Genomic DNA, 19,216 nt, shown 5'->3' on the forward strand with positions numbered 1-19,216 from the left:
AGGCTGGGGGTGCAGCAGGAGCTGGGAGGGGACAGAACAAGGACAGCTGGCCCAAACTAGCCAAAGGGGTATTCCATACCATCTGACGGCATGCTGAGCAATTCATATGGGGGCAGGGGTCCAGCTGCTTCGGGATAGGCTGGGCATCGGTCAGCGGGTGGTGAGCAGTTGCATTGTGCATCACTTTTTTCATACATAGTAGTAGTAGTAGTACTATTATCATTATTATTTTCCTTTCTTTTCTGTCCTAATAAACTGTCTTTATCTCAACCCACAGGCTTCACTTTCCCGTTTCTCTCCCCCATCCCAGAGAGGGATTGGGGAGGGTGAGCAAACGGCTGTGTGGTGCTTGCCTGCTGGCCAGGTTAAACCACAACATATCTCTAACTCTATTTGAAATAGAAATATTTTACCTTCCACCTAGAGGATTTGAATTTTGATAGTGCCCCCCACCCCAAACAATTTCTATCAGAAACCTACAATTAAGAGCTAGTCACTAAAAATAAATTATTTAATCTTCCAAGGCAAGCCCCCGAAGTCTGTATTAGAGCTGTTCAGAAAATAAGGCAGAGCACAAAGTAATTCATTCTTTACTAACACAACTGTCATTTAGGATTAGCATTTACAAAGAGGTGTTCATACCAAGCTACTCTTTATCCCATTCCTGCTCTGCTTTCTCAGCTCAGTTCTTGTGGCTGCAGTCACCTCACTTCATGTGCAAGGTTTCTGACAGTGCCCTCGCCACACAATACACAGCAAATGGCCATGATGAGAGCAAAGCTGCCTCACCACCTGATTCAGGAGCAGAGCTAAAGGCTCTGTTGCTGGAAAAAGACTAGTCAGAGCCAGTGCAGCTCTTTGTTTCACTAAGCAGTGGTGTCTTGAACAAGGAAACCTTCAAGGCAGAGAGGTTTCCAAGCAGGAATGTCCGAACACCAAATACCAGGACACAGATAGGAAACTTACTGTCTTCCACTCACCTGCTCATGCCTTATGCCCCTTGTTCCTTGGTCTTCTGCACACTACTTTGTCATCCCTCACACTAGAGGGAAGAGAGTGTAAACCTGGAGCTCCTTTACCTCACCATCAACCTTGAACCTGCACTACAGTGAAGGTGGTAGATCAGAAACAATAACACACATTTTTGCAGCAGGGCTGAAAGACCCTACTCCAAGAGATCACCTCTTGAGCTCTGCTCCAGCCAAAACCCTCATCTTCTCCAGAGGATGGGAAGTTTTCTTCCTCTTACCCACAGCTGTGCCAACCCTGCCACTGTAGCCTCTGGTGTGCATGGGCCAGATGTGATGCTCCAGTACCTACTGGATACCAGACTCATGTCAGCTTAGCAGTCATATAAGGTGTCAAAGACCATAAAGTTTTAAACAGATCTGAATGACAGGCCATGACAAAAAGTGCAACTGAAATGTTATCATTTGTTTCCTCTAAGCCACTGGGAAGCACGCGTTAGCACAGAAAAGCTCATGTGGGCCCCTGCTGCATTCTCAGGCTGTCATTGACATGAACATGGCATGGTTATGTCAGCTCCGGTGGTTCCTGTGTACTTCACCTAACTTTAAAACAAGACAGTGTTGCCACCAGTTCAGCTAAGTTCAGACATCCATACTGCACATTTCTAAGACAGTTCCCTAGATTCCCCTTATAACCAGTGGAAGAAAAAAAACCCTGCACTTTCAGACTATCCTCATCTTATTCCAAAGTGGACTTATTTCTTCCTATAGACTGTAGAAATAGCCTAGATAACTGAGAGGTCTGTATTATAAAGTTATGGGAGATGACTACCACAACATTTCTCTTAAACTTATATTATAACTTTGATCTTATCTATCATATCTTTGTATGAGATGCTCTACTGCCTTAACTTCAGCTGGGATCTGCAGGCACTACTGTAACAAATATTAGTCTCCACAAACTTGTATATATTCCTGCAAAGCCTGATTAACTTTTGAACTAGCAAAAAGAATAACCATTAATAACCTATTAGCTATCTAAATAAGGAAGCAGAAATAAACTCATTTTCTACCTCCCTGAGAATAAAAACAGCTCTGTTTGAAAAAACTGAATTATCCAAAACCCATGCCAATTTACCGAGAATTAAATATACAGTGCAAATAAGGCAGAAACTCAGAGAACAAACAAGAGCTGGCAGCCGGGACGGCCAGATGAGACAAAAGGCACAAGAAGATCCTCGCTTTTCTCCCACAGCTGAGATGCCTTCTGTAGCCACCATGCTACTATCCATTTTGGTGTGCATATGCAGGGCTGTTCTCCATCTCTCTCGTTCGGGGAGCTTGAACTTCCTTCCAACACAAAGGTATTATCATTCTTCAACGTCTCAGAGACATCCATTTCTGCTAGCTCTGGTGGTATTTTGTCTTTCTATCATGAATCTCCGTTCATTCATTCAACTGGACAAAGCCCTCAATTGGGAGTATGATAAGTCAACACACCCTGATTTATTTTAGATTTTCCTTCGTTCAGATTTAACAGCATTCTAAATAGCTACAAGACACAACAGGAGAAAACAGATCCTTCACTGCACTGACCTTACAATTCATTTCCAGTATGCACTAGGAAATTTAATAAGCTTCAGACTCCACATCTGCTGATCTTGCGCTCAGGCACATGCAACAGTCTCCTGGGTTTTGTAATTGTAAAACGTAATTAAGACATGCAAAGTTTTGGGTCAAGCAATGGATGAGAAATCATGACAGCAAATGTGTATGTATAAATAACTAGAGGTTGGTTATAGTAAAAAGTGGGCAGCTTTAGAAATATATAGCAATCAATTTCAGACATATTTTTCAGGTAAGCTAGACAGTGGTCCTGCATTGTAAACCTTGAGAGATTTTTTATGCAACTAATTCCAAACAGGCAGATGAATCACATTGCTATTCAAGAATTGTTCTGAAAAAACAAAACAAAACAAAAACAACCAACCACAGTCCACCCTACTACTATTGCACCAAATAAGAAGTACGGATACAAAATGCAATGGAGCAAGCCTTGGGTTCAAATAAAATCGGAATTGGGTGAGCAGCTGCCATCCCATCCACAGAGGAAAGCCTCCTCGTGGCACCAATGGTGTGTTCAGCTACATACGGTAGACAACCAGGCTTGTGTCATACAAAACAAGCACTCCTTCCCATCTTTGTGACACAGAGAAAAACTACAGCACTATTAATTATGTATTTCCATGGTACGATGACAATTAATAATGCATCACATTAAGTCCTGCCACCTGACCGCCACTATGACAAGACCTTGGCATACGACTCCCATTTCACTCACTGATGGTCTCCAGCGCTCGCCATGGCAGTACCCCTGTTAGGGGGCACCTCAGCCACGTGGGTAGGCCCTGCTGACTTACGGGTTGCCACAGGGCCGCCTGTCCAAAGCCCATGTAGCAGTGGGGGAGCGGGACATATTTCCCTTGTGAGCCATGCTTTAAAATAAGCAAGAACTGAAGAAATCTTTTTTTTTTTTTCCCTCCTTTGGACAAGTACTCAGTAAATCACTTCTCTCATCCCTTCTTCCTCCAAAATTTCTATGAAGTGCTTCACTACTCAGGTATGATTTCAGATCATGCATTACAGGAATGTCCCCAGAAGGCATTTACAGAATTCAGCCCCTGGCTTTCTTACTGAACACTTGCTGGGATGGTATCACAACATTCACCGGAGTGTCTCAAGCATGTATTTCTGCATCCTTTTGATACAGAATAGTTGCATCCTCATCATGTTTAACACTGATTCAGATACTCTTTAAAAAATACTTGCTTCCAATGCTAACAATGTTATGTGAGGGCAAAATACAATACTATATTTCATAGCATAAAAATACAAAAAAAATAGAAAAGTAAAAGTATAGTAATTACAGAAATAACATATTATCATTATCTATAATCTTTTTTTTCCCATATTTTCAAGAAGCAAAAGATGTACCAAGGAAAAACATCCTAACAATTGCTAGTGTAAGACTGCCCTCTAGTAGAGATAACATTCTCCAGAAATATGCTGCCTGCTTTGGGAGAATATATTACAAATTTCTATGCACAAGCTGTGGTCTAATAACATGGTAGAATAGGTTTTACACAGCTAAATAATGAGTGCTACAGCACCTTCAAAGGTCACATAGTAAACAGGAAAATCTGTAGATAAGAACATATAAAAACCAGGATAAGTAGCATGGAAACAGTACTATACTGTACAGATCAGCTGGTTCTTCACTTCAGACACTATGCACTCTTCTGGTCAAAATATGTAGGAAATAAAAGAAAGTAAAAAGATTTGAAATAAAAAGGTTTCTCTCATGAAAGCTGAAAGGAAGTAGCTATTTATGCCAAAACGGAGATGAAAGGTACAGAATAAAAGTAGGAAATACACTAATAAAGAGAAGAAATTGGAGAAGTCTATGAGCTATTTCTCATTACACAGGGCAACGGGATATGTAATAAGGCTAACAATCATTTAGTCTAAAATGAGTAAAAAGAGCAGCTTTCAAAAATCTGGAATCAGTTTATAGACCCTACCATTATGGTGCCGTAACAGTATGATAACCATAACGTTAGATAACATCAGGGCTATTGAAGACATCTTTCCAATAATGAAATAAGTTTTATATTCCTGTATTTTGCATGCAATCTAAACATATTAAGTACTTAATGTTTGGACAAAAATACCTTGTGGGGAAACTGATTAACTGTGCAGTGAAGTATATACAAACCTAGCATGCCTTTTGCTCTCTTGGGAAGAAGCATCTGACACTACTCAAAACTGGAAGTTAACTGGACTTGCGAAACATCACTGTGAACCTTTATGTTCCATGCATGCCCCCAAAATATGAAAACAGAGGCAAATTCAGTACAGCTACATCCACCCATGCCATGGATTCAGAGGTCCCTGATCTGGTTTCCCACAAGCTAGGCCTGGAACTTTAATGAGGTGCTAGAGCAGAGCTAGCATCCCTACACAGGTCAGGGTCTGCTCCAGGGTCCTTGTAGTGTGCTATGTGCATGACAGCAGTACCTTTGGTGTCAAACAAACCCATCACGTAGACCAAATACATTGTTGCTTATATTTGTGTGGTTTACACATGTGTATATGTACTGTAGTCAGACACTTGCTTCATTAAAAGCAATTAATGCATACAAAAATTAAATACACTCGTTGGAACCAAGCATTTGTGTAGGTCAATAGCAGAGAGCTGCATGGTCTTTCCAGGACAGACAATTTTTTTTCAGAAGACAGACCATTAAAAATTACTTTTTTGCCTTGCGTGTGTGTATGAAAAACTGATTAGTCTCAGATTAGGGCACAATTCTTTATCCTGGAGGGTGTAAATATGTACTTGGAAAAAAACATTGTGACAGTCTGAATTCAATGGAGAACATCAGCACGCAGGAACTAGTACAGATGATTTTAGGAAAGATTTGAAAGAGGAAAGGACAAGACTATTTGCAAACCTGAGTCTGAAGATTTTGCAGCAATAAGGAAGTATGAAACAGAGCAGGGGGAGCACGAGGTGAGGAGGGACACGGTGCAAGAGGAAGTTCTTGTTCCTCAGGACCTCAATGACCCCTGCAGTCATCAGGTGTTCACCAAGCCATGGGGTTTTGGGAAAGAAACTGAAGCAGATTTCTAATTACTACATGGTTTAAAAACAAACAAACAAAAAAAGAAAAGATGTTCTTATAGTCCAACAAAAGACTAATCAGTACTTAGGGAGAAGCTGTGCTCTCCCAACAGCAGAGAGACAGCATATCCACATTGTCTGACTCCAACATCCAAAATTTAGGGAGTTTATATGTCTGAATCTAACACAGTATCAATCGTTGCTGGAGCCTGAGCCCATGCTTAAACAATGGATGAAATAAGACAGACGAAGAACAGAAGATGATTACCAACAGAGAAGTGCATGATGTACATCACTCTCCACAGAGAGGGCTGCAGTCCATGATCACTGAATTCAGGGTGCCGGAGGACCTTAACCTACCTACATAAACCAAGCTGGTAACACGCAATCCTGTTTCAGTAAGAAGAACCCAAATAAAGTCCAACTCTTCATAAAATGGTGCAACCGTATAAACAATGATTCTGTTATGCTTGCAGTGACCTTCACTGGACAAGATAACCACAACCATTAAACTCAGTATTTCACAGCAGTAAATTTCTCAGGATTATGTTTTCATAAATGAATTATAAAGGAAAATCCAAGGAGTACTCCCTTCTGCATATTTAAACTAATATGCAAGGAGCATTTTTCAGTGGAAAAAAAATCAAGTAGTAGAACTAAGAAAAATTTAGTTAAGTGTTCTGTATTTACACAGAAATATCATCATGTAACTGGAAACACATGAAACAGTAAACACTTGGAGTTCTTCTTTCGGTGTCCTATCACCACATCCGTTTATTTTTATTTTGTACTTCACAGAAGTCTGCTTACCGAGTTGTCTTTCAGTTGGAGACCTTCTCCGTTCGGCAGCGACGACCTCCGTTTTGTTGAATTCTTGTTCGGTGTAGAATTCGCGCCTCCAGATTTCTTCTTGACAAAGAGGACTTCACAGCTGGCTTGATCTTCATTGTGTGTACTCTTCCCTGCATTTATTACCCTAAGGGGAGAAAAAAATCAAAAAAGAAATTAAGGGGCATAGTCCAAGTTACTGAAGCACAGAAGCCTCCAACTGTATCTTATATATGACTCAACAGATAGTATTGCAAATACCAACTGAATTACAATACCTGACTTTTGTATACACATACACCCACACACATGCATACTTGCTTGTTTCCATACACCTACATTTGGCATAACAAGCATTTCTCACAGAACTGTATGAGTAAGAACCAATGGTATCACGAGCATGTTTTACCCTTAGGCATGGCACACTTTTCCTTACAGGGACTACCTGACGGTCATGTCTGATACCATTTATGCCTCCCTGTTGAAACAAGAGATCCCCAGTTGCTTTTCTACAGCAATGTCTGCTATGCTGAATAATGAATCTGTTGGCTGAGGGTGTGTATATTTGGTCAAGTTCTGAATCTTGCACAAACAAAATACCTGCTATAAATCTAAGAGTTGTTAGCACTAAAGGTACAAAAGAGAGAGAGGAAAACAAAGGAACTACTGTTGGTCTGTTTAAAGGACAAGACTTTGCCTTGTATTCCAACAGGCAAATTGCACCACGACAACACAGAGATGCATGGTGAGACAATAACCAAGACACCATTTGTTTGAGGCGGCGTTTCCAGCACTAGACAACCAGTTTCAGGTCAGGCACACAGTGTCTTGAAAAACAACTGCTGCCTCCCCAGAAAGCACAACAGCTTGAAGGCATATCATAACCCTGACGGCAAGTTGAAGACATACGTGAATTCTTGATCTCTAGTGTTTTGATTACAGTAAGATTTTACATAACAAAAAACCTTGATAGAAGTTGTTGGAAAGCAAAGAAAACAAAAATGGAAGGCAGGCCTGCAGGGGACTCCGCATCAGCTTGCCTCTTCTTGCGGAAATGTCAGTTCTGTGTCAGTCTCGCTTAAAGATAAAATACTCTTGATTTTTTAAGAGCAACATGATACTGTAACATGCAAATGAGCATTTCTTTCTTCAAATAGAAGAAACATGGTTATGTGCATCCACTACAGTTAAGTGCTTCCAGAAAGTTTCCTTGCAGTGCTGAACGTCACACGCTGCAGTCACACAGAAGAGGGGTTTTATTTGCAGTTAACACCTGTATGCATAATGCCACCAGTTGTTTACAAGTATTTCATGTAAATAAACACCAACTGCAGATAAAATAATTTTTGGAAACACAAAGCAGAGATTAAGGAGCCTCTAGTTGGGAGGCAACTGTGCGTGGTTTAACCACGCGCATTCTGTAGTCCTTATTGTTTGAGCAAATGAATGGAGATACTGATAAAAATACTGATGCAATAAGCTTCTAGTTTGAAAACTTGACATATAATCAGAAGTAAAAATACAAATACCAAAGAATTGAAATCAGCTGACTACCACTTCTTTAGTTTGAAAGGCTATGAGCATGATTAGAGTATTGCAGCAGCACAGAAAGAGCAGTTTTACAATAAACACTGTTCAGCTGACTACTTTCCTTACTGATGATGTTACCTGTTTTCAATCCCTTTTTTCTTCTTAAAAAAAAAAAAAACACCAACAAACAAAAAAACAAACAAACAAAAAAAAACAACAAACAAAGGGAAAAGACAAATTGAGCCAAAAGCTACTCCTTACAAAACCCACTACACTCCTTAGCACCTCTCATTCCTTACGAAAATCCCTGAGGTGCTGGAGCTGCTCTGGTCTCTGAGCTTGGCAATGGACTTCAGGACTTCAACGGCAGGAGATGTTCTGATGCTCAATGGTGTGTTAAGTTACACACAATATGGTATCATTTTACAAAGCTCTTACCAAGAAAATTTGTCAAGGCACTGAATGCATGAGAAAACCTACAAGAACAAAGTGACCTGACAAGCCAGCCTGGCAGGCAGCTGCTGTGGGACACACCTGGCAGCTGAATCTGTGCATCAAACACCTTGCTAGGAGAGGGCATGGCCAAAAGGAACCCAGCAAGACTGAACACCAAAAACACATGGGGGTTAGGGTGTCAGTATATTGAGGTGGGAGGATTGGGGCTGTGAAAGACAAGTTCCTGCCTACTATTCCAGCTTTTCCAATTATTTCGGAAATAAATTAACCATAATGTCAAAACAGTGCTTATGGGCACTACAGGCAATGCAGGGTCCAGATGACAGGAGGTCCCCCTCTCCTGATCTGGGCACTCTTCTGCCCTCACGTCCTACTTCATACCCCAGCTTCTGGGAAAGGGCTGCAGAAAGCCCCACGATTTTTAATCTCAAAGTTTGACCTATGTGTTTGTAATTACTAACCCTGATGCCTAACGCAGAAGCTAGTAACACCTACTCCAACAGCTCTGTGTCACTGCTGTCTTTCAAAATCATTTTCTCTGTGTAGTTTCTTAAATCCCTCCTTGAGGCACTTCTTTCAACCAGCTTTCCAATGCTGTTTTTACTGTAGTCTGTGAGAGCAAGGAGCAAAGACAAACTCATCAGGATAAAAACCACATCTGAACTGCTTATACAAATAACAAAGCAGAACTAACAGGTGTTCATATCTCTAAAAGATAACTTAATCACACATCTTTGAAAATTTTTATGGAAAACCTACCACCCCCCTCCATCAATAGAGGAAATGCCTCAACTTCCTAAGCTTTTCAGTTCCCCTTCATATTTCTCTTTCTGTCCACCCCCCAAAAATGTTATCCTCCACTAAAGTGAACAAAATGAGATCAAGCATTACCTTATCACACTTAATAAAAGAAACACCCTTCCAAAAAAAAATCTCCAACCACGCAGTTGTCCTCACGTCCATTATGTTATGGATGCAAGTAATAAGAAAATGTTGGAGCAAAAAGGGGGAAAAAGAGATAAAGGCCTATAATTCTCTAGCTTTTACTCAGACACATTTTCAAGGATTTTTTTTCTCTCTCCCCATAACAGTTCCTCGGGGAACTGTTGAATTAGACCTGTTCATGACCATCAACTCCTTCCCTCCTCTTCCCCATTACCCATTTATCTGTTACCCAATCTTTTATGAAGTTCAACCCGAACAGCATATCTACTTTGGATCAGAAGCCCCTCTTTTTACAGTATTGGCTGTCTCTATGGTGTAGAACACACACTGCTCAGTAATAAACACGCAATCCTATGGCTTAGTCCATGGTATAGTAGTGCTAGCAAAAACACATCCTACTTTGCAAACAGGAGCTTCACGAAACCTGCGCGGTAAGATGGTAGGATTTCATCACATTTACAGAGATACCTTGATAGACACTTCAATACGTTACAGACTGATCTGATTCTCTGAAAGCAACTCCCCCAGATACGAGCCAGCTATTTTGTCTGGCTCACAATTAGCATTCTGCTGGTATCTCACAAGACCCCAAATCCCATCTGACTGAATGGAGATGTAGGTCACACTGTGCTTCTATTCTTCATTGAACAGAGCTCAAACTCCTGTTGCCAACATCACTGATTACAAAATCCTAAATTTATCTTAAAAGAACAAACCAGGACAGTCAAACAAACCCCGGACAGCTTCTCCGTAACCGTTTCCTAACAAAAACACAACAGCCACATCTTAGGTCTTCTGAAGCATTCTCATTCAGCCCTCTGTTTTTTAAGTTTATATCAATAAATTTACTCTGTGGAACACCTTTGGCTGTTTTACTCTTCTCTAAACCACACTCGTTGAGATTGCATTAAGTTGTATTTGCTCCAGCAGAAGCTTCAAGCTATGCTTTAGGAGGACTGTTTTACCCTGGTCTAGATCTCAAACTCTGAAAAAACTTAAATAAGTAGTCCACATACTTTTTTTTTTTTTTTTTTTTGTAAACTCAGAAGTCTAGCAAAATTTATGTCTCATATCTTGACAAAAATATCTGGGAAACGCAAACAGTTTAGCAGAAATACTGAATGATGCATAGCTACAGCAGTGTTCATAAAAGTGCTTTTTGAAACTTAAGGACTATGAGAGCTCCAAGACTTCTCCTTGCACCAGGGAGCCACCATGCACCAGGAGAAGCACAGGAACTGACTCCACACCTACTCCAGACTGGCCCCAGCTCACAAATAAAATTCATTACCAGGGCCCTGATCTACCCCTTCAGTCACTGACAACCACTTGCAACCACATGATAAATCCCAAACCCTACCTGCTTCTTTCCTACCACAGTTCCTCTCTGCAGTTACTGGGCTGCATCAAAAGAAGCGAGGCCAGCAAGTCAAGGGAGGTGATTCTCCCTCCCTTCTCTACTCTTGTGAGACCCCACCTGGAGCACCGTGTTCAGCTCTGGGGTCCCCAGCATAAGAAGGTCATGGACCTGTTGGAGAGAGTCCAGAGAAGGGCCACAAGGATGCTCAGAGGGCTGGAGCTCCTCTCCTATGAGGACAGGCTGAGGGAGTTGGGGTTGTTCAGCCTGGAGAAGAGAAGGCTCTGGGAAGACCTTACAGCGGCCTCCCAGTACCTAAAGGGGGCCTGCAGGACAGCTGGGGAGGGACTCTGTGTCAGGGGGTGTAGTAATAGATAGGACAAGGGGGGATGGCTTTAAACTAAAAAAGGGGAGATTTAAATTAGATATTCAGAAGAAATTCTTTACTATGAGGATAACGAGGCGCTGGAACAGGTTTCCCAGAGAAGCTGTGGATGCCCCGTCCCTGGAGGTGCTCAAGGCCAGGCTGGATGGGGCTTTGGGCAGCCTGGTCTGGTGGGAGGTGTCCCTGCCCATGGCAGGGGGGTGGAACTGGGTGGCCTTGTCCGCTTCTGATAAAGATACAGAAAGCAAAGTCTTAAATAAAAGACAAGTTGATGTTCTCAAGTCACTGCTTTCTTACAGAACGCTTTTCTCTGTAAACTTAGTTTAGAAAAAGCCTTGACTCCACCCAAAAAAAAAGCTGAAAGTCCCATAAGATGTTAAAAAAATACCTACATAAAAAAGCCCTGCAAAGAAGTTATGTCCTTCAAAATAACCCATGCCTTTCAAAAAATAAAATCTTCCAGTCACCAAAACAATTTTTTCTACTAACCACATCTTTACCTTTCTTCCCTCAGGATGTCCTCTAACTCCATCATTTATCTAATTAGTAGACACGTAATCCTAAACATTCATTAAACTTTACAACCTGGAACATACCCCTGTCTTCTTCATTATCAGTTTTCAGATTACTAACAATTCTAAAGAGTTATTCTGGTCATTGGGGAAGTAAACAATTCTTTTTCTAGGAATTAATGTCTTTATTCTATAACCACAAGAATTAAGCAATGATAACCAAGAGCTTTTGTTGAGGTTATTTACTTTCTGTGGATCAAAGTGACTTTCTGCAATTCCAGCATATATAAGTTTCTGGAAAAAAAAAATCAATTTGTTAACCCTCAAGCAAATAGCAAAGCTTTTCATACCCTCCTTAAGGCTTATCAAAAAGGAGGTAGACAAACACGGATATATCCATGGGCAGCTCATTGTTTATTTTGATTTTCAGTTTAAGGCTGAGGATTGAGAGTGCAGCAGGTACCCTCAGCACAGAAGTCCGTCCATGGTGCAGCAGGACATCCTTCCAGGCTCCAGCAGCTCAGAGGAGCTGCAGCCAGCCTCCTTCCTTACTCCAACTGGGGTACACGTGTGTAACACTGCCATCATCAGTGGGACAACAGCTTGCAGCCAACCTAACCAATGACACAGAAGTAGCCCAGATTAATTAATAGTGTATCTGTGAACGGCAGACAATATGTTCCTACAGTTTTCCTATATAATTCCAGTAGTCATCATTTCACTAGAATGAGGATTAAAGATACCATACACGTACCCTCTTTAATAAACGTGTTGCTGGCTTTTCTCCCCCATCCTCCATACCCACCCTTCTCTTTCTCTTTTTTTTTTTCCCCCTCCCCTCTAATGGATTAGCATTGGAGCGGATGCCACTGCCTTTTTCTGTGACATCTCATTTATAGTCTTAGATTTCCAGGTAGGTGGCTGCTTCCCCCCCTTCACCCACACAAGATTTATTTCTGCATTGGGAATTGACTTGAAAGAGATTTCATTCTATCTGCTCAAATTCTCCCACAGATGAAAGGAAGCTTTTGAAACAGGCTAAACAATTTCATTCATTCATTACTGTAACTGTGATATTGCTCACATCAAAAACAAAATACCCACTAGTATTGTTTACTGTGGGCAGAAACCAAAGCCATCCATGAATAATTTGTCTGAATCCATGGGGTTACATAAAATCTTTATTTCCTTAGACAAGCTGGAAGTGAATTTTTAGCCAAAAAAGATGAGTCTTGCGATGCTCCAGTGTGAAAATGTTTTTTTGCGTGTGTGTCAGCAATCACACCAGTATACAGGGCCAAACCCGCTTTAGGACTGAGCTAGAAGCTATTACACCTGCCAGACTGATAAGGACTAAATATGGGATTAAAATAGGCAAGGTCCAAAAGAATATTTTAAATTAAAATATAAGACAGAAGTCAAAAACAACGCCAAAAAAAAGTTTTAAAAGTTTCCACAAGTTTGGTGTAAATGAACACAAACTGGTAATGCATGCATGGCACACCACCCACCTACACTTTCCAAAAAAAATAAAATACCGTACAGAGCAACTAGAAGCTACAAGGCAGTTTTAGGTCGCAGTAATGGAGCAGGCTCCATGATCACTAAACAGAAAGGGACGAGCAGCAGCTGTGTTAGTAATTAGGATGTAGGAAACTACATGAGTAATGCAATGGTCAGTGAGCCTACAGCAGATGCTGAGCTGGTCTGGTGGGATGCACATGTGGTTAAGAGTGATCTCACTTCAAGGCTGAGCAATCTCAGCCACGGCTGGAAATAGAAATGCCCAATTCTCCTTCCTCACTCCTTCTCTACTAGCTATCAGCACTGGATGATAAGAGAATAATAAGAGATGATAAAAGAAAAACAAACAAACAAAAAACTAAGCAAGAGACCTGGAGGATAACAGGGACAAACAACTTCAGGTTGACCAGGGTCCTTCTAACCCGATGTCCACTAACACACTGCCTTCCAGCTTCTTCTTTTTGGGAAAACTGTATGTGAAGATATTTCTATGGTATATAGGAAGAAATTACTTTGAAAGTTCTTCACTGATGCTTCTTCTATGAATAGCATACTCAGTCTGGTGAAGTCTGCCTTTAGATGGGTTTATTTGCACAAAATCCGAACATTTTCATGCATAATTGGATTTTTCCAGATTTTTGTTGCTTGTAACGCAAAAAATGGTCATCACCTTTGGCTACTGTGACAAGTCAGGGATTCAAATTGAAGCAGAAAGCACTGAACAACAAAACAGATGTGAAAAGAAAATGAACCTTTATACAGGAAAATATTTCAGCGCTGTTCATCAGCATGAGAATTGCTCTTGGGCTTCATTTTACACATTAGGATGGACAACTCCTGAAGCTGAAGCACCCAGTTCAATGTTCAGAAGTCATGCTATGCACATCGTGATAGTGACTTTTCTGAATGTTGTTCCCAACCACTTTGCCACACATGACTTGTTAATTCGGCCTTGAAGGGTGATACTGAGAGTTCACTGATGAACAACACTTGGCTTTTGGCTTCGCACTGAGAAACAGCTCTGTGGATAGTAGTTTTGAGCTGTATTTTGATGAGAAACATCTTTGGCTCAATTCTTCAGCCCACACTCAAAGAAAAAACCCAGCTCTTCCCCTCCCTTGGCTCTGACGCAGGGGAACAGCAGCCACTCCTGTGCCTGTTCCCAGGAGCTGTACAAGTCCTTACGTGCACGAGGCTGAGGCTAAGCTTGAACGCAAGCATTGGTTAAAAAGATTTAGAGGCAGGGACAGCAGCCTGCCCCATACCCCTACAGAAAGGGGCCCTCGGGCCTCACAAATACTTGCTTTGCCTACAAGCCCCATGCTGCTACTACTAAAACAACAGCCCCACAAACAGAACACCCAACCAAATGCTCAATTTGAATTCACAATATCTTATTGTGGCACATAAGTGAATGTTTGCACATGGCAAGGATGCATGGAGAAAACAAAATACCATTTTTTGGTGATTTGTTTTCTAAAGTTCTACTTGTGAAAGCACATCCCAAATAAACCCTTTCTTCCCTAGAACAATGCCAGTTAGATGCAAATAAAATCTCTCCTTATACTTACCCTGAAGCGAGTTATATGTTTAAAGGACTTCAGTAAATCCCACGCCATGAGGCTACGCTGCTGTAAAGCGCCATCTCAGCTCTCTCAGGGTTAAGAGAAATCACGATAAATGGCTTATGCAAAACTGGTTCAAGCTTCAAAAAAAATTATCTTTCATATTTAGCATGTGTGAAAGTTAACTGCAACAGTTTGGTGGTGAGGGTACCAATCCTTTTTATACAGCTGTCAACTTAAATTAGCTCCAAGCTAATCTTGGCAAGTGTGACAGAAAGCGTACACATTTCCACAGATAAGCACCAACGCTTTATTCACAATAACCCTCTACTACAGCTGGTATTGTGAAACCCCTATAACATGAAAGATGTCAATTTGGTAATTTATTCTCTGAAAGTCATTATAGGAAACTCTATACGTATGCAGGTACACAAATGCAAGTCAAGAAAAAATAGGAAACATTATGTACAGCTTTGTTACCAAGAATCCATATGTAGAAAATCAATTCAAAGCCATTCTTATGCTGGTTATTTTTAGGAATAGCTTAGAGAAGACATACACCCTGCTGCTGGAGTTTTACGTCTGTCAATTCTCCTCCAGAGAACATCAAATGGCAGATCTGCAGGAAGGGGCCATGTGCAAACCACACTACAATGAATCTTTGCCACAGAAACATGCCTCAAAACTCAATCTTTTAGGTCTACTATTTAAATTACTTTTCTAGACCTCATCGTTGAAGCCATTAAGATAAAAGCTTGGTGTGATCAAAGGCACTTGCAATCCCTGTGAGGTCTCACAACAGGTACGAAGTCAACACCAGAACCAGCTGACTACTGCAACTTGTACATAGACCTTTCCATTCCCCTCAGGCCACTGGGAAATTAGAGTCTTGTCAAGATCTGTAGAAAATACATATTAGAAAATGATAAAATATTAGTGTCCCTGCACCCTGCTACACCAAGGAATAGCTTGTATTCAAGAATTATAATTACAGTTGCACAAATACGAAATATACACTAAGGTAGCGACTGAAATTGGAAGTTCCAGAGTAATTAATTAACCCCTTGACAAGACTGCAAACAAACACTAAACAAAGCCGTATGTGGACTGAAAAGAAAACCCTGCCGAATGCAACAGTTAATTCTGAAAGTTAACAAGGGAGTCAACTTCTCAGGCAAAAGAGGAAAGGTGCACTTTCACACACAACCCCTTTCTTGGCTTTCCCCGTGTAAGCAAACCTCCACGTGGCAGCGTGCTGCCCACAGGTACACCTGTGCAGCAAATTTTTTTTTTTAACCCAAATCAACATATTTCCACAGCAACACTGAAGAGACAACATGAAGGCAGAAAGAGCAGATGATGTGAAGGACAGGTCCTGCTTAAAGGAACATTTCTGGAGAAAATAAAGGTTATGCAATTGTGTCTGATGAGCTGAGTAATCTAGCAATGAAAAGAAAAAAAAGAAGAATCATAGCTTAATGCTATCTGTCTGCATGTTATCAAATACTGATCTGTAGCTTCCTTTGGAAAATCCATCCATTCTTCCTTCTTCGGAAACTAACTTTTGCCAGAAAGCAGTACAGAAATTCACAGGGTGAGGAGAAATACGGCTGCTTAGACAGGTTTGCCTTCAGCTTCGAGAAAACAAGGCCAGAGCACTTTCACCTTGGTGCTCACCGTTGCAGCAACTGCACTGAGCCAAGTATTTTTAATCCTCTTAGGTGTCTACACGTGCCTACAGTCACCTACATGTGATGGCTGCTACAAGCATGGTCCCCAGAGGTGAGATCTGTTCAGATGTCCACGGTGCAGACAGCTAAGTCCGAGCTAATCATCCGGACTTTATTTATAAGCAAAGAGAAGGAGGACATCTGGGGGCATGATTCATCTGACCTATTTTAGCTGTTTACATTAACATGAAGTGTCTGTTCCTCTTTGTGGACAATAAAAAAGAGCCTAGACACTTACACAGCAGGTTGCCCATATGATGCGATCAAATGATTCCCACCTTACATGCCTGAGCTTATGTGGCTGGGGGCAGCAAAAAAACGAGACGCCAACTTCTCTTTCAGCAAGTTTCCTTGCTGTTTGAAATGCATTTTCTTAGTAAGAGAAGTCCCGCGGTGTGACTAATAGTGCCACCCAGCGCAGAGAGCCAAGGCTGAAGGAGAGGTGGTAGACAAAGAATCAAATGCAGCAAAAATGATTTTTAAAGTAAAGGCCAGGGACATGTTACGAGTTGCCTCAAATCTGGCTCAATAGCTCCTGATGTGACAAGTGAATTTAGCATGGTGCAGCAATTTAAATGCATCTAAAACAGCTGGTGGGATTCTCAAACACAAAGAGAGATAATTGTCAACCTTATTCACAGCAATTAAATCTCTGTGGACTAAAATAGAACCTATTGTTCCCCGACACCCTGGGACTGAAGCCAGAAGGAACTTCAGTGGAGCAAAAAGTTGGCAGTTTGGAAAGGGGCAGAAAACTGTGCAATTCTCTGGCATAAGAAAAAAAATCACACCCAAAAAAACGACCCCAAAGACAAGCTCAGAGATTTATAGAAAAAGGCTTTCCTCTAGCAAAGTAATAGGGAGACACCAGAAATTAGCACCGAGATAGATGTCAATACGGGCTTATCTCCGTGTGTCCTCCACACAAACGGAAGCGTATCCAGAAATTTCTTCTACTGACTGAAAAGAAGAAAGCTAGAGATTATTATTGCTATATTTAGACACTTGCACAGTGCCCAGATATGTTTCCTCTGGAGTCATCTGAGCACATGATATTTAGACGGACACAAGAAAGCTGGATAACTGTTATTAAAAGGCAACCACTGCCAATATAGAAACAACCATTAATCTGCTCTCAATTCAAAATGATCATGAAGAAGTGGCAAAAGTTTTGTAAATCACTTGCCAAGGACAAAATACTTCCAGAGCAGCATCAAGAGACAGCTATTAGACTGGGAAAGCCACAAAGAGGTGGTGCCAGAACCATACAAGTGACGCACAGGCTGCCACACGTCAATCAACGTGCCCCAAAGAGACCGATGGTTGTGTTGGCTGGGTTGGGGGCTGCAAGGGCAGCGGACAACAAATCTTTCTTAAAGGTAGAAAAGAAAAAAAATCCCTCCAAACCATTCGAAGGTGTGCCTCTCCTGACCAAAAACCTGAAGAACTGAGACCAGGGGTGGGCCAGAGCATGTTGCAACCCCAAGTCTTCTGCTCACTAAGCCTGCATGCAGCTAGCTATCTGCTCCTTTACAGAAAGTATATTAAAATGTAAAAGAAGTTCAGTGTTGACTTCAAGGAATAAAAATCCATCTGCTTAGGCCTCTGACAAAGCGGTCTGATGGAAGAAATGCAAAGCGTAGGCTGAAGGATGTACCAAAGTTCCCTGTGCAGGTTTGCATCCAGCCCTGTGACTAGGCCAGGCTGCTGGAGGCCCTAGGGGCAGCTCGCTCTCACTGCTGACACTTCTGGTCCTGTTCCTGCCTTTCATCCAGCGTGAGATTTTTCCCCCTCCCTGCACCAGGTCTGCCCTTCTGAACCAGAAGCAGCAAACTGTGCACCAGCTCCGTTGTGCAATCCTCCTCCTGGGTTACATCTGCATTGCTGCATACAGCTGGCCAACCTCCAGCCCAGGGACCAAGGGACACGGGCTACGCTCTTCATCCTCTCCCAAAACTGAGTATCTGCATCCACACTGCCTGTACAAAGCAGCTCCTGGCTCAGCGCTGCCCATGTTCCTCCTGGGTACCATCTGGACAAACACCAGACTGTGGGCCACAGCCATGCTGGGGACACAATAAGAAACAAATTTGTGCAAATGCAGGACGAGGTCCTAGGCCAACATCGGCTTCAGCAGAGTTTCACAGCACAAACGCTGCTCTGGAAGCCAGAATAAGACCTGCAATGAAAGGCAGTTTTCCTCTGATCTGCAAACTCGGGAATTCCTGCACAGTCCTTTAAGGTCTCCAATGCTGGACACTGTCAAATGGGATACTCAACTATGCCTTTCCAGCTGAAAAATTCTTGGGAACCTCACGGAAGCAAAAACAAATTCAATTTTTCTACACAATTTCTCTTGAAGAGACAAACTACCCCGCCATTATTTTGCCATGTGATCCACCTGAAATACAATTCTGCAATAAAAGATGAATACAGATAGATGCCATTATGCATCACAAACACCGTAATTAAAAATCATTAATCTTCAGGATATCTTTCTCCAAAGCTTCAAATGCGTTGTATTATTCATTGAAAACACTTCTGTTGCACTCAGGGAAAAATAAAGTTAACCATTCTTCCACATCGAGAACATTTCATACAGTGACTCTTGTGTAGTGCAGAAGAAGCCCGGGTAGCTTCTGAATTTACTAACTGGGACGTTGTAACCGAGTCCCAGCAATAAAAGGTGAACAGTGAATCAGCAAGTGCCAACCTCGTTTGGAGACAACAGC

At 41.6% G+C, this 19,216-nt stretch overlaps 1 protein-coding gene across 1 annotated transcript in view; it reads right to left on the reverse strand.

The window, feature by feature from the left end:
• Positions 1 to 19,216, reverse strand: part of PPM1H (protein phosphatase, Mg2+/Mn2+ dependent 1H) — a 131,030-nt gene that overhangs the window by 62,777 nt on the left and 49,037 nt on the right. Inside the window, exon 2 of the mRNA XM_040552190.1 lies at positions 6,463 to 6,628. Coding sequence (XP_040408124.1) covers positions 6,463 to 6,628 — 166 coding nt within the window. The remainder of the gene's footprint in view (positions 1 to 6,462; positions 6,629 to 19,216) is intronic.

This window comes from Cygnus olor, chromosome 1, assembly GCF_009769625.2.
Source record: "Cygnus olor isolate bCygOlo1 chromosome 1, bCygOlo1.pri.v2, whole genome shotgun sequence".
NCBI classification, from domain to species: domain Eukaryota; kingdom Metazoa; phylum Chordata; class Aves; order Anseriformes; family Anatidae; genus Cygnus; species Cygnus olor.